Here is a 24,780-nt window from a genome sequence, read left to right as displayed (position 1 = left end):
CCCAATATCACAGTGTTGTTCAGAGGATTAACTGAGATGATGATGCCTGTGAAGGTGGCTGGAATAATTCTTGACATAAAGGAAGACCTTTTACTGTACTTCCCAGAAGGCAAATAACATGTATTAACCCTTGTATTCCCCCAGCTAAAAATTACATGCCAGACACATGTTTTATGAAAGAATGAATAAAAATATACCTTGTGTAAAGGTTGATCTGAATAGTATGTACCTACACAAGTACATACATATATATGCATATGCACATATATTACTCAGATAATATATTTTTCATCATATCATTTTTAATGGCTCACTCTAAACTCTCAAAATTTCAAGTTGAAACATGAATATGGTATAATTTAGACTTTCCAGCATTACCTATCAGCATTTTATCAAAAAAATGGACATTCTCTTTTTCTTCTTCTTTTTCTTTTCCCCAAAGTTGGATTTTTAAAACATACTTTACCATGAAAATAATTAACAAATGAGCATCGAATAACTTGTTATTTATTCCTAGTTAATTTATGTGGAGAGTTGATGTTTTATGTTCTAATTTCTGGTATGAGATATAAAATGTACCATTACTCTAAAAAAATGTATCAGAAAAGTTTTCCACAAAGGTCTATTTTAAGGAAAAAAACTATGATTAACAGAATCAAAATTCCACATAGCCCCACATCTCTAAACTGATAAAAAAATTTAATGATTATATAACTTCAACCATATCAGAAAATATACTCCTTTCACTAACACACAGCAATATAATCCCAATTAAACTACTATGTAAGATTGCCTACAGTATTTCAGATCAAAATAGCTTCTACTAAAATAGACTTTTCTGCCTCTCCGATTTAGCATCTCACTTTCCCTTATCAGCAGATGGTAAGCCAAGTTCTATTTAAATCCATATGTCTTCCATAGGCATCGTACAAATTCTGAATAAAAAGATGAACAAATGTTTTAAAGCTAATCAGATTAGCCTTTAAGTGGAGTTTCATTTCCTGCAAATGACTTTTACTACATCACAGTTCGATGACTGAAGAAGCTATATCCCTGTAAACTACCCAGACAAAAATAAGTGACTGTGTAAGACAAGACTAAGCAAAAGACTTTCCTAACTTTGATTATTTTTTCATGAATCCTTCCTATCTGCATGGATTCCAATGCTGGCAGGCAATGAATCTGGTATTAGAGGGATACTGTAATGTAGGCATGGTCCAACATCAGGGATAAGAAGAACAGAATAATTCACTAACTTTATTTCCATACAGTTATAGTGTTTTCGCCCCCTTTCCCTCCACTATTTTCCTACCGGGTCAAGAAAAATTTAAACAAGACCTGCACTTGAAGAAAAGAGTTCCCTGCCTTTATAGATTTCAGTTTCAACAAATACAACCTATACTTTTATTCCTCTCTTCAGGGCAAGAAGATTAAGATGATGAGGTGGGGTTTGTAGCACAAACATCACAAGCATTCCTGAATTCACAAAAGCTTTCAAACTCTCCTCTCCACATTTGTCTCTAGCAAGAGGATGCTGCAGGATCAAGGAATAACATCTACTAATATCATTCTCTTCCTTGTATCACACTCTCTGGGTTGATTCTTTGATTTGGTCACAAAATGATCTGGATAAACGATTCCATTACACATTTCCTCTTATCTTGAGCCCGGTATCTAATATTCCAAATTGCTTCCCTTATTTAGAAGGGAGCAGTACATCAATATGATGAATCTTTCTTCACATTTTAGATTCAACAGTGGTCAGCATTGTTCTCTATAAACTAATAACCTTAGCTATGCAAAAGACTAAGTTCCATCAAAATTAAATCTGGAGTTAATGTTTTTAAAAAAAAGTTATATAAAGAAAATGAATTTTGGATTCATGATTCAAAAAAAAAAAGATAAACCGTTTAGGTTTTATTGGAACTTTTTAAAGCCTAGAAAAGCACTGGCAGATTGCTTCTCTAGAGTCCTGTATCAAAAAATTCTGTGAACCTCAAGAAATTTCTGCTTTACCAGATAACTCAGAAAAAATATTAAATTTTAAAATGTTCTAGAAAAGCTCAAATTTTTGTATTTTTTTATGAACACAAAATTGCTATAATTGATTGGTTTTTGTCCAGAGTAACTCATTAAATAATATTATATTCTAAAGGTTATTTAAAAAATTGAACATAAATAATTTACTAATCCTTCAGTTCTAAAAAGAGTATTCCAATATTAATCATTTTATATTTAATTAATGATAGAAAAATTATACAGGCAATATGGCAGTCTTACATAGAAATTAAAATGTGGTTTTCCTCCTATAATTTTATTCAATTAAAAATACATTGATTTTAGACCTCCTTAGAGATAAGCAGTATGACAGGGCCAGTGAGAAACAGGAATATGAAAATGGCACAAATTTTCTCTCTTGGGAGATCACAATCTATTAGAGAAAAATCAGCAAATGCATAAATTATAAGATCTAGTATTTGTTGTTTCTCTCATACCTTTGCTCTACTGTGTCTCAAACTTGACCAAAAGACCCTTGCTTTTAGAGGAAAAACCTCAATCAATCTCTCTCTCTCTCTCTCACGTATTTCGACAGACCTCAACGTCAAGCCCAAAGAATATCACACAAACCCCAACACTGCAATGAAATTCATACATTAAAATCATAAGGACTGGAAACTGAAGGCATGCCAACTCAATCCCAAGCAAACCAGAACCACCACGTTTGAAACTCAGCACTCTTGTTCATTAAAAATAGAACCACCAAGAATTCTGACTGAATCTGAATATTATGCAGTTAATGTCTCCAGCCTTAGAAAGACTGGACTAGCTTGGGCTGGTCATATAGATCAAAGCTTGTAAGTCCAAGTGTAAAAACCAATTGCATTGTGGCTGTTATCTATTTCTAAGACTTTTATCCATCTATAGTTTGATTAGCTATTATATTATAAAGCAAGTGCATATTAATTATGTTTTAATTAGAGTTCATAGTCCTACAAGTTTGCATAAACTACTTAAAAGCAGCCTAGATATAAAATTTGAAAGATTTATTTTAAATAATGGAAAATTGGTACAGCTTCTTTATTTTTAAAATGGTTATATGTCTTCAGTGAATTTTCAAAAGAACTACCATAAATTCTGTGATTATCACACAATGAAGTGTGGTTGATTTTTTTAAGAGGCATTTTAATTTGTACTTACTACAACAAAACTAAAACAAATTATAATTTTTTAAACATTAAATGGGTAAATAGACTAGCAAAAAGTCATAAATAGGTCTGTCTCTCAGATCCAAATTGTTTACAAGAACTGAAAGCCTTAAAGCTTGGAAGATTTTAATCAAGGCTTCCATTAACCCCCTACCAATATCCCAGGGATTGTAGGAATTTTAAACAAATGGGAAAGTAGAATGCTTTTAAAATGACTTAATGTGATACAGTATTAAGATATGTAACAGTTTGGGCCATTAAACAACAGGTGACATATCACAGGCAAGCATTTTTTTTTTCTTCTCAATAATAAAATAAGACATTAAATAAGACATGAAAATGAACCACTGGATTAAATCTAAAAGACATGATTAGTGAATAAATCAAAATACCAATCATGAAACTAAAATATGATAGCTCTTACACATAATGAATCAGACAGGCATAGTACATATGGCATACATTTTTAAATGGGTATTCATAATTTTTCATGTACATTTTTATTTGATCATATGTGTGTAATGACCCTAAGTAGTAGAGTTATTTTTAATTTATATCTGAATAAGAGCTATTTACAAATACATACCCTATATATATATGTACAGGTACATATGTTAAAAGAAAGTAAACTTTCTGAAGCTTATTTACACTAATGAAAGAAATTATCACATTTTAATTTCAGACTTTGATTTAAATAACTATATTCTATTCTAAAACTTACTCTGTCCTTTTGGTTTATCCTGTTATAAGACATTTGAAGCAGGCATGATTCTGAGGTATCTCTGAATCCCATCAATTAGGAAAACATTTGACATACACAGAGGATCTTAAAATTTGGTCTCACAAATGTCCAAGTAGTAACTTTTCTGCAGAGCGATCTCACTGACTATACAAATTTTTAGTTGGAGTAACAAAGCTCACCTTCTACTGAGATTCTCTTTAGACTTGTGCACTTTAATTATTCCTTAAGCTTTCCAAACACTACTTTTCAAGAACAAAATGATAAGCAACCTCTTCCAAATACCTTTGTTGATGACTGAATTAAGAAGAGTTCATTTTCTTTTCTAAAATACTACAAAATGTGTTTGTACTTCTTTTCTTATGCCATAATCATTTTACTAAATATTATCTCCACTACTGGTTTGCAAAAGACTTAATGAGTCAATGTCCACAGCTTGACCATGTTGATATTGCTCCTAAAATATTTTGAACTAGACTTTCAATATATATTCAATTATTAAATGAATGTCATCTCATTTAGAAGTCATTCCAACCCCTCTCTTCCCTATGAAAGATGCCATTTCCAGCTACCCATTAGATATTTTCACCTGAATGTCCTATAAACTTGGCAAGTATAAAACCAGTTTCACTATTTTATCTTCAGCAAACAGTTCACTCTAGAGTTCCGCTGATACTACCATTCATTGAAAATAAATATAGTAAAGAGTATGAAGTTTGAAGTCAGACTTCCTGGACATAATCCAGTTTGACCCAGCTATTTACCAGCTGGGCAACTTTGGGCAAGTGACTTAGCATCTCTAGGCTCTATTTCCTTTCTGTGAAATGGAATTCAAGATAGCATCTATGTCAAGGAATTATTGTGAGGATCAAATTACTTCAGATAAAGAGCAGAGCCTGGCCCATATTAGTTTTTATCAAATGTTAGCTATTATTTAGTCTCCTCTTCCAGTTGTCCAAACTCAAAGCCCCCTTTTGGTCACCTGCACATATAAACTTCACTAACACTTCAAGACTCTACATCTAGCATACCTACAGAATACTTTCCATTTTCATTATCCTAGTGTACACTCCCCTGTTGTTACTCATAGTGTAAAGGATTAGCCTACTAATTAATCTTTCTCATCCCAACCCTGTTCACCTATCTCCCTTCTAAGCCACCTTATGTAAAATGCCACATTAACCTTATTAAAGATTTGATCAAGTTATCCCCGGCCCCAAAAGCTAGGATGGTTCCCTATTTTATTCTGAGATAAAATTTTTCAAATAAGCATTTAAAGAAATTCTCTAACCTATATGCCAAGTCTCAGCTCCCCAAACTATAACTGCACATACCTTTCCACCAAGCTTTTCTATGACTTATATCCTGAAAACGCCCCATGCTAATCCCACATTGTTTCCTCTATACAGCTGGTTCCCTCTGCTGTCATATTCATCTGCTAAAAGCCTACTCATTTTTTTCAAAACCCATCTCAAAGAAACCTTTCGGACAACTAACTTTGTTCTCTCAGCTGAATGTAATTTGTTCCTCTTTAAGCACCCATAGTCACTCTCCTCTCCCCTCGGCTCTTTTATGGAAGTCTTATTTGTACTATGGCTGTCAGTAAACCTGTCTTACCACCTATACCAGATTGTATATTACATGAGGACAGAAACCTTGATCTACTTATCTCCATACCTTTTATAAGGTCTTCCATGATTTCTGAAAGCTATAGGTGCTAAATTAGTATTTGTTAAATAACAAGAAAAGTTAGAGACAAGAATATCAGGAAAAAATACTACAAAATTATCCTTTACTTTTTGGATTTCTATTTCTTTCAAGTCTGAGCCTAGGTTAGTTTGGTCTAATGCCCATTGCTTCTTGCAAATAAATCCTAAACCTACCTGAGTATTAATATATTTAAATTCAGACACATGCAAATATGCATTCAGACTCCACAAACCTAAGTGTATTTTGTTGAAATTTCATGAACTATAAAATATAAGAAATATCTATTCTTATGAAAGGACTTTGCATATAGCATTGTGATGCTTAGAAAAGCATCTGAAAGGAGATGGATTATAGAATGGTTTTCCACACTTCCCCTTAACATCTGATTTTCATTCCTACAATAAACTGTGTAAATAGCCATGAGCAAATTAAAATGAATGTAAATATTTCAAAATTGAGTTTGTGTGTCACACATTTCACTGAGTAGCCGCTGGCATCAATTTCACCGAAACACATTAACTTTAAGAAACTTTACATGTTAATTTTACGAAACTTTTTGGAGACAGTTGAATCTCCACATATGTATAACCTTATAAGACTTATTTCAGTACATCACAACATTGAAATAATTTTTTAATGCCAAGGTGACTAAAGAATCTAACTTTCAACAATAAAAGTAAAATAGATGACTGACATTCTCTGTTGGTGCTTCAGAAATGCAACTTGCTCAAACCATCTTAGTAACTTTTTCCCCTATAATAATGTTTAAAGAAAATGTGAGGGTTTCTATTTTTTAACTATCACTGTGAGACAATTCTAACTACTGAAAGTCAAGAAATGATACTGTTTTCCTGTTTCCCAGAAGTATATGTGCATGACCTGGTAAGTGACCTATATTTGCCAATAAACTTCACTACTATGTCATTCCACAGAGGAACCTGATTATAGGGACACCAATTGTAACAATTTAAAATTGCAAGTAAGATATAATTATTTACCTACAAAGATATTCAATGTGTCCCTATTTATAATAGCGAAAATTAGAAATAACTTAAATGTTAGACAATAAGGAATCAATAAACAACTTTCCTAGGGCAACTAGTACAACGTATAATTAAATACCATGAAGTCAATAAATATGATGTAGAAAAATATACACTGATATGGAATAATTTCTATAATTTATTATAAAGTAAAATTTAAGGTTATTTAATAATATATAAATCTATGCTTGTATGTGCATGTCTATGTGTGTGTTGTATGCATGTGTATGTGTCCAGAAAAGGCTATATTAAAAATGTTTAGCACTCATTTTCTTTTTATTTTTGCTTATTTGTATTTTCTAAAATGTCTATAATGAACATATATTTTAATGAGAAAGAAAATGCCAAGAAATACTAATTTAACATTTTTTTCTCTTCCCAATTTCTTTCTCTCCTTCATCCCCCCAGCCTTACCCTAGAGGCCACCTCCTCTCCTGAAACCCATACAAGCGAAGTAGAAATATGGTCACTTTCATCATGACCACCCATACTTCAAATAATTCATATATGAATAATGAGATATTAACTCTGAAGGAACATAAAGAACTAAGATAGGTTTATAGTTTTAAGACTTTAGTGGGATGAAACTGAATTATTCACATCCATTAAAAAGAGTTTGAATGATTCACAGCCAATTTTATTTTTATAATTGTAATGAAACAGCTGGGATTAGAGTCTATTCATGGACTCATAAGACATTTGCACCCCACCTACTAAAATTAGTTTCTGCATACAAAATTCTGATTTGAACATCTGACTGTGAACAAAACAGGCATCTTCAATGCCAAGAAACTGAGGAAATATAGACTTTAAGCATGTCACCTTCTTACCAGAATTATTTTATTTCTCATTGTGCATACTTTCCTTTATCTCTCTTCATAAGCAGCCACTTAACAACAGGACTATTTGTAACAAAGTTCATTTCAAAGAATGAGCTCTCTTATGCAAGATAAGCTCAAAGAATATTTTTGAAGGTTTCACTGTATGTATGACAGCTGTTTATAATTTATGGGTTCTCAGCCACTAGAAACAAATCATATTTAAAAACTTATAATTCAAATATATGATATCTCTTTGAATCTCTAAGATATAAGATTTTTATCTTAAAGTTGCCTCAGGTATCAATTCATAGATCTCAATGTTTAAAGTCTGACAGAAAATTTATTTGGTCCTAGATTTGCAATTTTAAAGAGATCTGAGTAATTGAACACTTCAAACTCTATAATTGTCCAAAGCAGAAAACAGTGCATAAGGATTAAGTGACTCACCCAGGGTAACATGGCTAGTTAATCGTAAGTGAGTCTAGAACACAAAATCTCCTTTCTCCAATCCAGTGCACTTTCCACTACATCAAAAGCTATTTTTCTGTTTTGTACATGCACACATAATAATGTGTATGTTCAGAAGACACAAATTAATTCTGAAATTGTAGAAAGTCATCCAAGCATTTATTAAACAAAAAATGGTTCTCCATAGGAGGCCGTGCAATGATTACAAGCAGGCACTCTGGAGCCAGATCACCAGCATCAGAATTTCATCTCTGCCATCACAAGCAATGTGACCTTGGGCAAATTAATCTCTCTGCCTCAGTTTCCTCTTTTAAATAAAAAGGATAATAATAGTTTCAACCTCAAAGAGTTTCAGTGAGGATGAAAGGAGTTTACCTGGTAATAAATTAATGAAAAGGTGGAAAAATCCTAGGAATTGAAATTAATACTAGGAATTGAAATACTAAATTACTTGGCAATCAACTATAAATATCTATTTTAACCAAATACTTTATTTTTGAATGTTTTCCTGTGCAATTGTTCTAAAGTAATTTTGCCAGGCTTTGTCTAAATCATGAAGAATTCAAATTAGTTAAGTAGTGATACCCTATCTATATCAGCTAAATTCAGAAAGTTCATTCCCAGAGAACAGATTATTTTATGGGCCTTTTCTCCACAAGACTTTTTCTTCATGATCTACTATAAATCTTGAATACAAAATTTTAGCTGAATATAACACTACAGACAATGCATTTCAATAAATCACATTGTCCTGGATCGTATCACTTTCTCCATACAAAATACTGTTTTTACCAAAACCTATTTTTAAAATCTTTAAATTTGTATCCTAATTCTCACAAAAGTTTCATTCATATTCACTATCCATCTTTTTTAGAAGCATTAGCAAAATTATAAAGTGTATTTTGCCTCTTAAAAATATATCTATACTGTATATCGTTAGCATTTTCTGGTTAATCATTTCCCTATATGTTTCATATAGGTAAATTTCCATGATATAATATAGTTTCTCTTTTTTTTCCAATTAATATGACAAAATTAAATCTTTAAACTTGAGAAACTACCTTTCTAAGGAAGCAAGTTAACATGTAAATTTGAGAGGCATTTGATCATTACGACATGAATAATGATGCCAAACAACCAACTTATCATGTGTCCTGTCCTTAGGAAAACAAAACTAAGATTCTTTTGCCTCTTTTCTAACCACCAATAACAATATAAACAAAATACACTATAAAAGATAGTTGAATTTTTCCAAAATAGTCATATTCAAGTCTTTTATTTATAAATTATAGCTAATTATGGAAGTCTATAAATGACATTGCTTCTCTAAAATAAAAGAAAGAGGCTCTTTAAACTTCACTGGAATGCGTTGCATCTCCTTGAACTAATAACATAACTAGATACAGTAGTACTCAGCTTGCCAAGCTTTCTTGAGTTAATTAGTAGACCAGCCTAGTAATCAATGGCCTTGCCATAACACTTAATGAAAGCTCTTGAACAAAGAGAGTTTAAGGGAAGGCAGAATAAAAGAACACAACAACAGAGATAATATTTACTTGTTTGGTGGGAATAAACAAAATCGACAAAAATCCAAGATAAAAAAACTTTGTGGCACTTTAGGTAATCAACACATCTGTCAAATCCATCCATCAGACTGGGCGAGGCTAGAAAAACTAGATTCACATCAAGACTATGTTACTCATGGCCGACATACTTTTAAGTCATTCTGCACCTGTGCTCCTGAAACAGGCCACCTTCTGCATACTCTTCACTTTCAACATCTAAGAACACTCAACAGTGGGTTCCTGTGGGGGCCTGGCTCATGAAGTCTGCAGAATAAAAAGAAGCTGAGCAAAAGATAGTTATACAGGAAATAATTAACAGATACTGTACTAAACGATACCATTGCACAGTGACTAAAAACCTACAGCTCAATTGATTAAGATACATCTGCTTTCTCTGCCTTAGAAACCTGGGCCAGCAAAATGATGCCAGACCTCTAGGTTATAAAAGAATGTTTTATTTTATTTTTTAAGTGCTTTAAAAAAATGTTTGAGCTAATGGAGCTGACTTATAAAACAGAAATTAGATTACTTGAAAATCTCATTAGTCAAACTAATAAAACCAAACTTACATACATATCAAATTGGTTTTAGTTGTTTTCTACCACCAAAAATGGTATATCAATGTAAAAGATGAATAGTGAAGACAAAATATTTAAATTTTAAGTAGTAAAAACAATTAAATGATCATGTTGACTATTATATATAATGAATTCAATGTATGGACTATATTTTTAAATAAAAACTAAAATCTTTCGAGATTAAATCATATCATTTCCCAATAGATGACAACACAAATACACAAATTCCGCCAAATTAAGGAAGCACAGAGATGTACAAGAATTGTTAATCTCTGGATATAATCAATAATTTTTAATCATTTTCTTTTTCTTGGGCAAATAAAATATTCAACTACTACCTAAAGAGAAACTTTATTAGCAGGGTCTAGAATCACTGCTTCATAGCTACTGATTAGAGAGGTACATGCTTCTTTTTCCTGATACAGTCTGATCTCTTTGGTATTTGCACATGTAAAAAGTTCAAATACAATGAAGAACACAGTTATGTACACAAACATTATGTTAAGTCAATATGGTATACCTATATGATAACTGAAATTCTGTTTTTATTTTAATTAAATATGAAGCAAAATAATGGATATCACTTTTCACTTCAGATCAACTTTAGTTAAAAAAAAAAAAAAAAACACTCCTGCAGTCTTCTGTCAGTGGTTGTAAAGGCATTCAACATTGTCACTTGTTTGAACGTCTGTTTGGCTGCCAATGGACTGTCCCCAAAAGAACATTTTTGCATCTCAATAGACTGTCTGGTATCAACAATCTTTAAACTATAAATTTAACACCGCTAAAGAAAGGGGGAAATAACATTTGCATTGTACTGTCCTGGTATCACATTTACAAAATGAACAAATAATCAGACTACTTCCACTTATCTAGCACTCTGCATCTGAGGATCTCAAATGGCTGACAAACGTTAATTAACTAAGCTGCACAACACTCCTGTGAGGATGGCAGGCAGTATGATCCTCTCTAAGCGACAGATGAATGGAGATCCTGGGAGGCCCTTCCTTTGATTGTCAGAGGTTCAACTTGGAACTCTACTCCCACAGGCCCAGGGCTGAACATCTCCGCTGAAACCAAGCAGTGTAAAATGTAGATGTTAAAACTGGCAAACCTTCCTAAATAAATTTACACTGGAAACCAAAACTAATCTCAAAGAGAATTATCTTTCCCCTTGGTGTATGAAATAAGTGGTCTGATGTCTACGGCGTTTGAATCTATGGAAGAATTTGAGCCTATGAGTAATCTATGACATTCTGTTTTGACAAATAACACCGAGGAGTTTACCTGAACGTTGATTTGCCATAAGCTCCCCCTACAGCGTTACCTGCTAAACTTAATTATACTTCTGCATTTTATTAACATATGAAAAATATATGTGATACAGGCAAAACCTTTGTAAAATTTAATGACTTATTTTGGGTCCCTACTAATGTGGTTACCAGGTAAAAGTTAAAGCTTTCTGAACTATAAAATCTAATCTAAAAATCCCATTATAAAAATGAATCTAGAATACAGTTGACTCTGCATAAAAGTTTAATCTAAAAAATAAATACATAAATAGATACTTTTTTGTAAATCTACATTATAGAAGAAACTGGTCAAACAAAAGGCACAGAACTGTACATGAGTCCTAACTACACAAATTTATTTTAAAATGATAAAGAAACATCTATTGGAATATATAAAATTAATGGGGTTACGTTTTTAGCACAAGCAATGTTAAATATGTTAATCTCTTCACAGAGTGACTAATAAAACTCTGAGTTTTCAAAATAATTTCAAAATAAAAATTTTGGTGACCATTTTCCAGAATTTGTTCATGTTTTATAAAACTTCTATTCTAGAAATTTTAGGAGTATAAATTAAAGTTTTCATATAAACTTTGACTATTTATAGCAAAGATTCCAAAAGCTTTAATAGTTATTCCAACTAAAAAAAAGAAAATACCCAGTGATTTTATAGAACTATTGTGCAGTTAATATGCAACAAAAAATCTGATTTTCCGAAAGTATTTTATAAACTAAAGCTTAACCCTTTGTCAGATTCAAAGCATAATGGTCTACGTAGGTGACATACACAACTTAAAATTCTTAAAAACAAGATCAATTTCATACTAATAAACAAGGGAAAATGTAGACATTCACTAAATGAAAATATACATAAATGATCTGCCACTGAATGCAAAACTTAAAGCCTAGGGGAAAAAAAAGAAAACTACTAACACTAATGAAGACAGCATTTTGAAATTTTAGCTATTCTTGTGATTTTTATATTTCCTTCCTCACTTTAAGGAGAACAGCAAACGTGCATCATTAAAACCACTAAAAAACCATGTATTAGTAAGACTGATATTCTGAAATCAACATTATAATTATGTGCTTTGTGATACAACCCTAATTACATTTAGCCTAGCCCTTTAAAATGTTTCCATTATTTACCAGCATAGTGTTGAATGGTTTAAAATCAACACTTTCTGTTGGACAAATTTCCCCTACTTAATTCTTGATACCACTCTACAGTATTTAAAGATGATTACCATTTCTTTTTTTACCGTTAGTATTAGAAACTATGTATTAATGTATTTATTATTAACAATATACTTGCTCTGTTAATGCTATGTTGAATTCACTATTTAATAAAAAGTTCATTTTTAAAACCCGATATCCTCCATTTCTTAAATGCTTACTATTTCTAAATAAACATGCTAAACAGCAAGATAGTTAATTTCAAGTTCCATTCTACTGTTTAAACTCAAATATGAATATCCATTCTGTAGGTATATATTTTTACAGACTACTGTATTTTTATTCAAAACACATAAATTATATTTGTAGATTTCTATTGTATATTTATAAATTATTACAGCACACATTCACTAATAACTAGACCATTACAACCACAAGATTAAAGTACATTGTTTTGGCCTTTCATAAACAGGATGGCAAAATTCTGCTGGGGTCTTTTCTTACTGATGGCAGGATAATAAATTGAGAAGTGTGCATTTGCTATGGTAACTTGGGAATACCAATTTCTACCACCAAGTAGAATTTTTGTCAAATTCACAGTCAGAATGGGCACTGCTTCTTAATTAGTTTAGTTGTCTTAAAAAGTTCATCAGCTAAGATATGCAATGTACACATCAAAAATCTTATATTCACTTAATGTGGCACAAAAAAACAAACAAACTGGCTACCCTCCCTATTCCGAATAGCCAATACAATTGGTGGTTTCCAAAAGCATTATTAAAAGACAAAATATGAACTTTAAACATTCAAATTTTACTAAAATCACAGAAGAATGATTCAAGGCTCTTTCTAAAAATATATGTGTGTGTGTGTGTGTGTGTGTGTGTATAACTAATATATAATTTTGTCAGCTCTCTGGAACTTAGTAAGATAATAAATCATAGGGTTAGGAATTTGGTTACTCATTGTAGAACATGGCTCAGGAGAGCACTGAAGATTTCCTACTTCAGCAGCTAAGTAGAGGAACTGAAAAGACAGTTGAAATGATGCAATATAGACTTGAAGTCAGAGAATTAAGGAAGTAGAATAATTAAGATAAACCTTTTTTAAGAAAACCATTATCATACTCAGAATGCTCAAAAAATTTTAACTACTGTGCTCAGGTTTTTGATATCACTGCTTAATTACTTGTCATTTCAAATTCTATGAGTATACAAACGGTGACAGAAAAGGTAATATTCCAGTAACAGTCTAATAGAGTCAAAACAATTTGGCATCAAATAAAGATGTCAGGGATGAAAAAAATTTTAAATGGAAAAAAGAAGGAAACAGGGCTCTTGTGATACCAATGTAAGGCAACCAAGTACTCACAATCACAAGATGCAGTATGAAATCAGTGCAATGTAGAACATTTCATTCCTGCCTTTTAACCAGAAGCCATGAGTCACTGAGACCAGAAAAGTACTGACATGCTAAGAAAATGAAGAGCATTTACAATTATAAAAATGCAATTCCGTACATATGTATTTGAAGGAAGCTCCCTGAGAACCCCATCTTGAAAGGCACAGGAACTATTTCTCTTCTTTCCAAAGTTACTCTTAATAAACTTGCCCTTCCCTGCAGGAAAGTCTCTGTTTCTCAGTGTACAGCGGGCATTCCCTCTTCTGTATTCAAGCCTTTCTCTTGCTCCAGGGCATGACTACAGATGGGAAAGGTAACAGCTTTTATAATTAACTGTGCCCCTCTAAGGGGCGTTTTTCAACTCCACTAGAGAATACCTGAGAAGCACAGACAGGCTTCAGGGAATCTGCAGGAAATGAGAACAGAGAAGCCAAGCAGACATCGGGAAGAGCAATTTTTCTCCCCAGTATACATCCAGAGAGACCTCACCAGTCTCTGACCCACGGGTCAAAGCACTGGGTTGACTGAACTCCTAACTGAGTCTTTTGTAAAAGTTAGTTAGTTTCTGATCCTACCTTCTACGCAGGAACAAAGCTTCAAAATCATCCATAAAGCTCAAAACTTTTAACAGAGTGAAGGTGAAATGTCAAAGAGGTGATGCCTTAGGCAAAAAGCAAGTATCACTTATTGGCAGCACGTGAAGTTTCAAAAGCTAAAAGATTTCTTAACAGTGCTGACTCTATACAGCATGAAGACAGCAATTGAGGATCTGGTTTGGTTTTCTCTATCCACATGGTGCTGTCTTTCTCTCTAGAAGATCCTGATAATATAAAGTGCAAGGTACTCTTCTTTGGATGCTCTTCACACAATTCACATTTAGGCTTTTCTCATTTTTTTCTCCTCTTCTTGGCAAACTAAACAAGCATTGCCATTAGTACATAATTATACTGTAAGTTTAAAAAAACACTATATTTTTGTATTAACATCTCACCAAGAGCATTATATTCTTAGTGACTTAAATCTCTGCTAAATTTCTTATTAACCAGATACTGTGATACCCCCTTAAAATTTAAAAGTCATTAAGTTATTTTAATGTAACAGATGTGCATCCTTCTGGGATTCCAAACCTCCCTTCTCCAAATGCAGCCTTGTTGTTTTGCATAATCACCAGAAATGATGAACCAACATTCAATCTGAGCTAAGAGCAAAGACAAACAAGTGACTGCCTAACACTGTACCAAGTGTACATTACACACAAACACACATGAGCGACTTTCTGCCACTTTAGCCTTATAAGGATAAATCCCCAGTGATGTATATAGATGATTAAGTTTAACTACATAAAACACAATACTGAATGTAGTGAACGTGTGCTCCCCCCTCTTTTCCCTTGGAAATAAATGAACTATTTAAAAATTAAACCTTCCTACCCGTAACAGGGACTGGGACTCATCCTTGGACTTGTTTTCTCCCGATGCAGGATACTGCTGGGTGAGGGCCCCGGACTTCTCTCCGCCAGCTGGCACCCCCTGCAGGAATCCCTTGGTCTCGACAGCCAAGCCATAAATAGGTCGCGCCAGATGGGCAGCTTCTACATTAGGGCTATCCCTAAGAGTCTTTGTCTGCTCTTGGGTGCCAGACACAGGTGTCAGCAGTCCCAGGCTTGCTTGAGTGTATGACGGGCTGCCCCGCAGGATGTCTGCCCCTCTCCAAGTCACGTTGCGAAGGTCATCACTTGAACTCTCAGTCCAAACTTTCTCTTTGAGCCCGTCCTTATCTTCTAGCTTCTCTCTCTTCACCACACTCTCGGAAACTGGCTCTACCATTTTAGAGTCTGGATTTAGCAGACTGTAGACCTTGAGGTCAATTTTGGGCTCCTCTTTGATGGTGGATACGGCATGACCGTCCTCTTCGCCGTTGGCTGTAGTGATGTCCTGTTCCTGGCAGTGAACAGTGTTGAAGTGCTCTAGTAGTGACTGAGTATCAGCAGCTGTAAAACTGCACTGACGGCATTTGTAGCAGCTGTGTGCTCTCCTGCAGAAGAAGAAAACAGTCACTGCAAATACAGCATTCTGAAGGTTTTTTTTTTTTAATAGGCTTTAAGCACCTGAATTTTATCTCATGCAATGTAGTAGGTAGAATGAAATACCCTAATCTAAACATCCAGAAATTAGAATGTAACTAACTGGCATTTTCAATTCTGTAGAAAGAATGTGAAGGTCACTGTTGTTATATTAGCAGTAACAGACACACACACACACACACACACACACACACACACACACGCACGCACACACACACACACACGTGTGCATACATTCCAGGTGATGAGCATTAAAACTGATTGGTTTGCATTATAATCTAATGCCCTGGCCTATTCATTTTACATTGATGGATAATCATCAATTACATCACTTTAATACATCCATATATTTTTCACCTGATTTCTTCAATGCCCTTCTCACTGTTATTTAAGTTAAATTCAGGTGTTTTCCCCCCTAAAACTACACTTACATTTCTAATGCTGAAGTGCTTTATATAGTTTTCCATATATTAAAATAAACTAAAAGATATAAAATGTTAATTATTAAACTATTGAAATAAAATGTATTTTTCTATCATCAAATTTAAATCCATTTAGTCAATTAAATATGGTTGACTGATCAACATAATCTGGAAAATAAGTTGTATTAAAAACCCAAGATTTTTCTAAACAAATTCTATCCATCTATAAGGACATATATATGTTCAACAAATTTGAGTCTGTTGGGTGTCAAATGGCATGATATATGCTTTACGGACATATTTACTAAAAGGATGTGTGTTTTCTCTTTTCAATGGCATAAAACAAGGCAATCTTGTTGTCAAATTTCATAGCATCAACTGCTGTCAAAGAACAGTAACTGCTATATTAGGACAAATGTTTGATTAACAAAGAAGAACAGAGGTATTGCACTGTAAAAAGCATACATGAAAGTTACACAAATGATTTGGAATAAAATATACTTTCTTTAGCTTTGTATGGCTCTCTAAATAAATACCATGTGAAATACTTTGTCCTTGTTGGATATAATATGCCATGAGTTACTGTAAACTTAAAGTGACAAAATAAGTTTTGTGAAGTATTACTTAAAGCTATGTAAGATAGGGACAAATAAATGTAATTTTAGATAATCATCAAAATATTTATTTGCCAGGCACTGGGTACACACTGGAGAATAAAAGATTCATAGTCCTTGCCCATCTGGTGCTTAGAGTCTAGTCAGGAATGACAAGCTTCACATAAAGACTGTAAATAAATCTGTAAGTACAAAGAGTGGTATGTGCTAAGAATCACATGGAAAGGATGGTAATGCAGGTAGGAAGGCTGCTTAGGGTAGTCAGGAAGGGCTTTCTGAGGGAGATACATAAAATCAAAGAATGAAAATGAGCTATCTGTCAAGGAGAAGGAAGGGGAAGGCAGCACATTCTAGCACATCTGAGATAGTGACAAGATGTGACAATGGCTTTGAGGAATAAATAAGAGGAAAAATGCCAATCCACATACTGGAAGGGTCATCTAGAGCTAAATATTTTTACCTTTTATTATTATTTTTATTGATACACAATAGATGTACATATTTGGGGGGTACATGTGATAAATCGATACCATCATATAATGTATAAAGATCAAATCAGAGTGATTAGGATATCCATGACCTTACATATTTATCTTTTCTTTATGCTAGGAACATTCAAATTATTCTCTTCTAGCTATTTTTAAATGTACACTAGATTAATGTTAACTACAATCATCCTACTGATTTATCAAACACTAGGCCTTTTTTCTTCTATCTAACTGTATATTGTACCCATTAATCAAATGACTTTGGGACTGTAATCATTTCTATATTGATATTTTATTCCCTATGAAACATGTCACATGGTTGAAATTCCAAAAGAATGTTCCTTTTTTATGGAAAAGAAAGTCAAAGGTATAAGCCATAACAAAACCTCAGCAAGTATTTGTGAAGAATACTTACTTAATGGAGCACACAATTAAGGCTTACATTTCTAGAATAAATACAGATATTTAACTTTTTACAGAAGATTTCTTTCAATTTTTTCTCCTATTTCTTCATTGTCTAAGTAGTAAAGATAAATACAACAAATGACAAATAATTTGAGGATGAACTAACCATAAAAGTACAATAGTAAAATTAAATTTCTCAAGTGGAAATAACCTAATCCTTAGGGCTAAGATATCTATGACCAAGAGTAAGGATCTTGCCACCAATATCAAAGCCAGAAAATCCAAAGACAGGATTAATATCACAAAGGGCAACCAACAGACAAAGCCTAAAATCTAGGACCCAGAGCCTCTGAGAACCTCATCCAAATAATCTTACTAAAACTACATCCTAGCAGAATCTAATGGGAGATAAGCTTGTAAATCCAAAATTACCTTACTGAAGATATTCTATATAATCTAGTGAGTCACAAAAATTTAAAAAAAGAAACAAAACAACTGATTGACCTTCAAGATATTTCTAATGATTCACTTCCCACCTTGGCAGTGAGTTTGTGGTTCCTTGACATGGTGAGATCTCCGCTTGACATCTCTAACGGGATCCCTGCCTATGAATTAAGACTATAAATTGCTACTGACACTTCTACCAAAATCAGTGGCTCTAGTGCAAAAATTCCAAAGGATTATAGTCATTCTATTTCAAGAAATAAAGATGGTAAATACTAGTGCAAGAAAGAGGAGAAAGTATCAGCATACAAGAGAAGAAATTCCAGAGCACCGCACAGCAAAATTATTTTAAAACAGCAGACTCTCAGTTCTCACTGGAGAAATAATTTAGCAGGCATAAGAGGGTACTTGAACCAGATTGCTGGAGTTTCGATCTTGGCCCTGTATTTTGCTATATTTGTAACTCTGAATAATTTACTGAACCTGTCTCAGTTTCGTCATCTGCAAAATGAAAATAAAAGTGCGTGTTAATGGGGTTTTTGTGAATATTAACTAACACTTGTAGTAAGCAAATAAGGGCTCACCAGTATAAATCCTAAAATTAAATAAAGCTCCTCTGTTCCGTGTGAACCTGCATTTTGTACTCTTTCTGCAAGAGTTTAAACTTACAAACTGGTATTTTAATATCATCCTTTTCCATTCTCCCATGTACCTCATCCATGACAAACAATATTTTTAAAACCAAGTTATTTTCTATTAATAGAAGATCTTTTACTTTAGGGCATTGCCAGGTAGAATATATCCTAAGCCTTTCTGCTTTACCTACTGGTATTCAATGACCTGAAAGATAGAGCAGTTTAGCATTTTACTATTTAATTGTCAAGTTTTACTCTCTTTTCTCAATAGTCAGACTCAGAATCTTAAGATTCCAAAAAGCAAAGATAGTAAAGGCATTCATTACCTATGTTTTATTAAAGTCTTAGGAGGTGGAAGAAGTTTTGTGAATGTCTCCATTAAAGGAGCTTGGCACATGATATATCTAGCAATATATCTAAGTAATTAAGATTATTTAGCTTTGATATCTACTTATTCTGCAATTCAGAAATGTTCTAGAGCCACCTATCCCTTTACCAAATAAAGATGAACACATCTAACCTTTATCCATTTAACTGACTTGTATTTCCTCCCAAATATACAAGGTCCTGGGCACCTGCCCGGAAAATGAGTTCATCACAACACATCGCACCCTGAGATAAGGTGTCTGAGTCTTCTAGGTTTTCTAGTTTGAAGTTCCTGTCTGAATAGACAACTCCCTGACTCCTGACAGGTTTCAGCAAGAGCTGCTCTGATCTTCCCCATAGTGAAGGTCTTGATCCAACAGACCTAGGCAAAACCGTCCATAACACAGGTGCTGTAGAACTATCAGAACGCAGAGGACATCAGGAATAGGCACAAAGCACAAAGGAGAGAGAAACTGCAGAAGTAAGTTTTCAATGAGAACCAGGTTTTATGTTGCAATAAATAAATTTTATTTTTCTATTCTCTGCTGCCTAAATTTCTAAATTTATACAAAAATAAATGAAATTACTGACAATATACAAAATGAACATGGAAGATGCAAAGGGTTTAACAGAAAGGAAACTGACTACAATAATGGTTTACAAAACAGGCTGTGCAGTTTTGCGACTGAGGAGTTTCTTAGAAATACCGATTCCAAGTCATCCTCATTCTCCTCAATCAGAATGTCCTGGGCATAACCTGAGAATCTAAATTTTTAATTAATTCCTTAGGTAACACTAATGTAGGGACCAGTATCTATAAGCCATATTACTAGGTATATCAGAATTATAAACAATGTAGTGAATAAACTCAGAAAGACATTCCCCCAACTCCCAAAACCTTAATAAAATTCAGATAATGTCCTTACTATCTTTGTTATCCAGAATCTAAAGATTCTGAGTCTGACTACTATTAATGAAAAGAGAGTAAAGCTTGACATTTAAGCAGTAAACTGCTAAACTGCTCAATCTTTCAGGCCATTGAACATCACTAGGTGAAGCAGAAAAGGCAATTTGCTACAAAGTACTCTTGAGACCTGAAGAACTCCTTTCTCCTTATCAGTCCTAAATAAATGATAGAAAACATTAAAAAGAGAACATTACTCTCAAAAGCCTGGAGCAATATAAACTTTTCAATAACCTAACTAACATCTTAGAGCAGCACTTCTCAAACTAATGCAAAAAATCACCTGCAGATCTTGTTAAAATTCAGATTATGACTCTGGAAGGCTGGGATAGGATCTAATACTCTGCATTTCTTACAAGATTCCAGATGATGCTAATGCTGTTAGTCTCTAGTCCACACATTGAGTAGCAAGAATCACACAACTATGATCAGAAATAACTTCAAGATGGGTATAAGATAGCTTGGGATGAACTCACAAAATACCTGTAATTAATACCTGAGTATTAATATTAATACTCAGCACTTTTAGAACATTCTCAAGTGAACTTTTTATGAAGAATAGCAACATCATTTTCACTCTTAAATCATATACTATCTCATCCACTTCTGAGAACCAATATTCACTGCTTTATGAATTAAAACTACAAACCCTCAACAAACTAGGCATAAAATAAATATATCTCAAAATATAAAAGCCATATATGACAAACCCACAGCTGACATCATACTGAATGGGGAAAAGTTGAAAGCATTCCTACTAAGAACTGGGACAAGACAAGGATGCCCACTGTCACCACTTCTATTCAACATTGTGCTGGTAGTCCTAGTGCACAAGAATCAGGCAAAAGAAAGAAATAAAGGGTATCCAAATCAGAAAAAAAGAGGTCAAACTATCACTTTTCACTGATGATATGATCTTATACCTAGAAAACACCAAAGACTCCACCAAGAATCTGGAAATTAATAAATAAATTCAGCAAATTCTCAGGTTACAAAAATCAATGTACACATATCAGTAGCATTTCTATATTCTAATAACAGTCAAGCTGAGAGTCAAATCAGAGACCCAGCACCACTCACAACAGCTACAAAGAAAATAAAACACCTAGGAATATACTTAACCAAGGAGGTGAAAGATCTCTACAATGACCATCATGAAACACTGAAGAAATAAATCACAAATGACACAAATGAAAAACATATCATAGTCATGGATCGGTGGAATCAACATTGTTAAAATGTCCCTATTTCCCAAAGTGACTTACAGATTCAATGCAATTCCCATCAAAATACCAACAACGTATTTCACAGATCTAGAAAAAATAATTCTACACTTAGTTTGGAACCAGAAAAGAGCCTGAGTAGCCAAAGCAATCCTAACCAAAAAGGACAAAGCTGGGGGTATCACTATTACCAGACTTCAAACTATACTACAAGGCTATAGTAAAGAAAACGTTACAGTATTGGTACAAAATTAGAGACATAGACATAAAAAAGATGAATTAATGCCTTTTGCAGCTATTTGAAGGGAATCAGAGACTGTTATCCTAAGTAAAATATCTCAAGAAAGGAAAAACAAACACCACATGTACTCTCTATTAAATTGGAACTAACCAATAGGCACACAAGTGCACAGAGGGAAGTAAAAGTCATGGGAAATCAAGCAGCAGAGAGAGGGGAGGGGAGGAGAGGATGGGAAGAAACCCATCTAAATGGTACAATGAACACTCTTTGGGTGATGGGTACATTTTTAGCCTTGACTCAAGCCATGTAACAAAAACATTTGTACTCCCTTAATATTATGAAATAAAAATGAATAAATAAATAAAACTATAAACATGAAGTTGTCAAGAATAATCTCAAACCAATTCATTTTCTATTTCACTGTTGAGGGATTATCTTTCAATATTCTTTCATGCTAGGTCATTTCTATGGATATTTCCCAAAAAAAAAAAAAAAAAAAATCACACAAAGTGTATAGTCCCATCCCCACTTCACAGATGAAGAAACAGAAATTCAGCAGGATCAACTCCCATAAAATAATGTTGAGGGCAAGATACAATATTTTTGCTCCTGTCTATGGTTACCATTTCTTGCATGCTGCTTGGTAGCTGATGCAATGTTACTAGCTTGTTCAGAAATCAGTTTCCAAAAGATTTGAGCATTTTCTCTGGCATGTATCATTCTCTCAATAATAACTGACAAGATCTTCAATATAATGCCTTACTTGCAAAGAATAAGCATAGATTCTTGCAAGCCCTAATATAAGGAAACATTTCCAAAGAATAAAACTTTAGTTATCGTGAAACTACATTAGTTTAGATTTTCCTCTAACCTACTAAATGCAATTTATTTTATCAGCATTAATATGAAAACCTCAAAGGCCTTCATAGTATTTTTTCCCCATTTCTGAAGACCCACTTTAACCACCTTCTCATCTATAAAGACTTCTCAAATGATTCAATCCAAAAATAAACTTAGTGTCCTCTGAATTACTCTAAAACTTTGTCTACCTTTAAGATTTTTGTACATACCCTTTATTAAAAATTGTATATGCCTTACTTTCAAGTTATATATAATTGCCCTCAGAGTAACACCAAAGCTCACACGTCTCTGTATTCCCCCCACCACTCAACATCCACAAAAATAATAAATATCTGCTTAATAACCTAACAAATGCACAATTACAGCTTTAGGGATATTCATGATGCTGGATTTAATATGTAGAATCACATAGCTGCAAAAGAAATATTAAGAGGTGAACAGATATTTTGAAGTCGGTATATTTTCAGTGGTACTCTGAAAACATTTTCATTATTTAAAAATTCCTAGAACTTTTGGCTACATGAAGCCAAAGTAACGTGAAAGACATTACAAACATATGATTTGCATTAAATTTAGATTCTATATTCTCCTGCCAACAGGATAGCAAACACTTTCCTCATGCTACCTGAGGAAAAAAGATGTCATTTTGTAGGATTCCTTAGCACAAAGTTGCCAGATAAAACACAGGACGCCCAGTTAAATTTAAATTTCATATCATAACTTAATATTTTAGTATATATCCCATAAAATATTTGGGATATATTTATATAAAATCTCATTACATCCCATTCTATATTGGACAATGAGGAGATAAATCAAAGAAACTTTGATTGAACACCTAAATCAACCTTTCTCTCCAGGCAAAGGGAAGCTGCCTAAAAAAAGACTAAATTTGTACTTAATACATGTGACTTAGACTTTCTGTGAGAAGATATTTCATTCCTTATCTTACTTTATAGAATTTTTATGTGCTATAAAAAAACATTTATTTTTGGATCATCCATATTTTAGTGCACAGTGGCCTTTTATCCCAATAGTAGCATTTCATTTGTTAGTAGAGATTATTATATTTTCATAATTCATAAAGAGTTGAGGAATGCTTCCAGAAAAAAACAGCTAAAAGATGTTACTCATTTATTACATTCTGATAATATTTCTATCTTCATAATAAATCAGCCTACAGTATATGGGAAGTATAGCTCTGAGTAATGCCTGTTCTTATCCTTTAAATGTTAACTTTCAGAGATTGATGCCATCACTTGAAAACCTCTTCTTTACCGAATAATTGTGTTTTACCTTGAATAGTTTTAACCATAGTTCTTCTTCCTCAATGACTAAATGGAGCATCAAAATAAATGAATAAATCATAAATATTGATTAATTAGATTTTGAAAGCTATGTTTGGTAATTAAAGAATAAAACAACTACAGTTAAATTAATACAGAAAAAAATAATTCAAATATTTAAATTTAAATAGAGTTCGGTAGATATGACATCTTATAAAGTTAATCATTTTTGTAATATATGCATTGTCTATATAAAAGTGTACAATTTGTGGCAGGTGATATCACTGCCACTGTAGAATGATAAAATGACAACCAGAGGAAGAGAGTATCTCAGGGACAAAAACAAAAATAAAATTATGGCCGGGCGCTGTGGCTCACGCCTGTAATCCTAGCTCTTGGGAGGCCGAGGCGGGCGGATTGCTCGAGGTCAGGAGTTCAAAACCAGCCTGAGCGAGACCCCGTCTCTACTATAAATAGAAAGAAATTAATTGGCCAACTGATATATATATATATAAAAAATTAGCCGGGCATGGTGGCGCATGCCTGTAGTCCCAGCTACCCGGGAGGCTGAGGCAGAAGGATCACTCGAGCCCAGGAGTTTGAGGTTGCTGTGAGCTAGGCTGACGCCACGGCACTCACTCTAGCCTGGGCAACAAAGTGAGACTCTGTCTCAAAAAAAAATAAATAAATAAAAAAAAAATAAAAATAAAAATAAAATTATACATTGGAAAATCAGATCAATCCTTCAG

At 33.3% G+C, this 24,780-nt stretch overlaps 1 protein-coding gene across 7 annotated transcripts in view; it reads right to left on the bottom strand.

Moving 5' to 3' along the window:
• Positions 1 to 24,780, bottom strand: part of TRPS1 (transcriptional repressor GATA binding 1) — a 239,671-nt gene that overhangs the window by 146,236 nt on the left and 68,655 nt on the right. For all 7 annotated transcript variants that reach the window (XM_012751128.3, XM_076005064.1, XM_012751123.3 and 4 more), the window contains one exon: positions 15,430 to 16,033. In XM_012751128.3, the coding sequence (XP_012606582.1) occupies positions 15,430 to 16,033 (604 nt within the window). The remainder of the gene's footprint in view (positions 1 to 15,429; positions 16,034 to 24,780) is intronic.

This window comes from Microcebus murinus, chromosome 7 (genome assembly GCF_040939455.1).
Source record: "Microcebus murinus isolate Inina chromosome 7, M.murinus_Inina_mat1.0, whole genome shotgun sequence".
Classification (NCBI taxonomy): domain Eukaryota; kingdom Metazoa; phylum Chordata; class Mammalia; order Primates; family Cheirogaleidae; genus Microcebus; species Microcebus murinus.
Note: the sequence above shows the minus strand (reverse complement) of the source record. Positions and strands in the feature narration are given on the sequence as shown.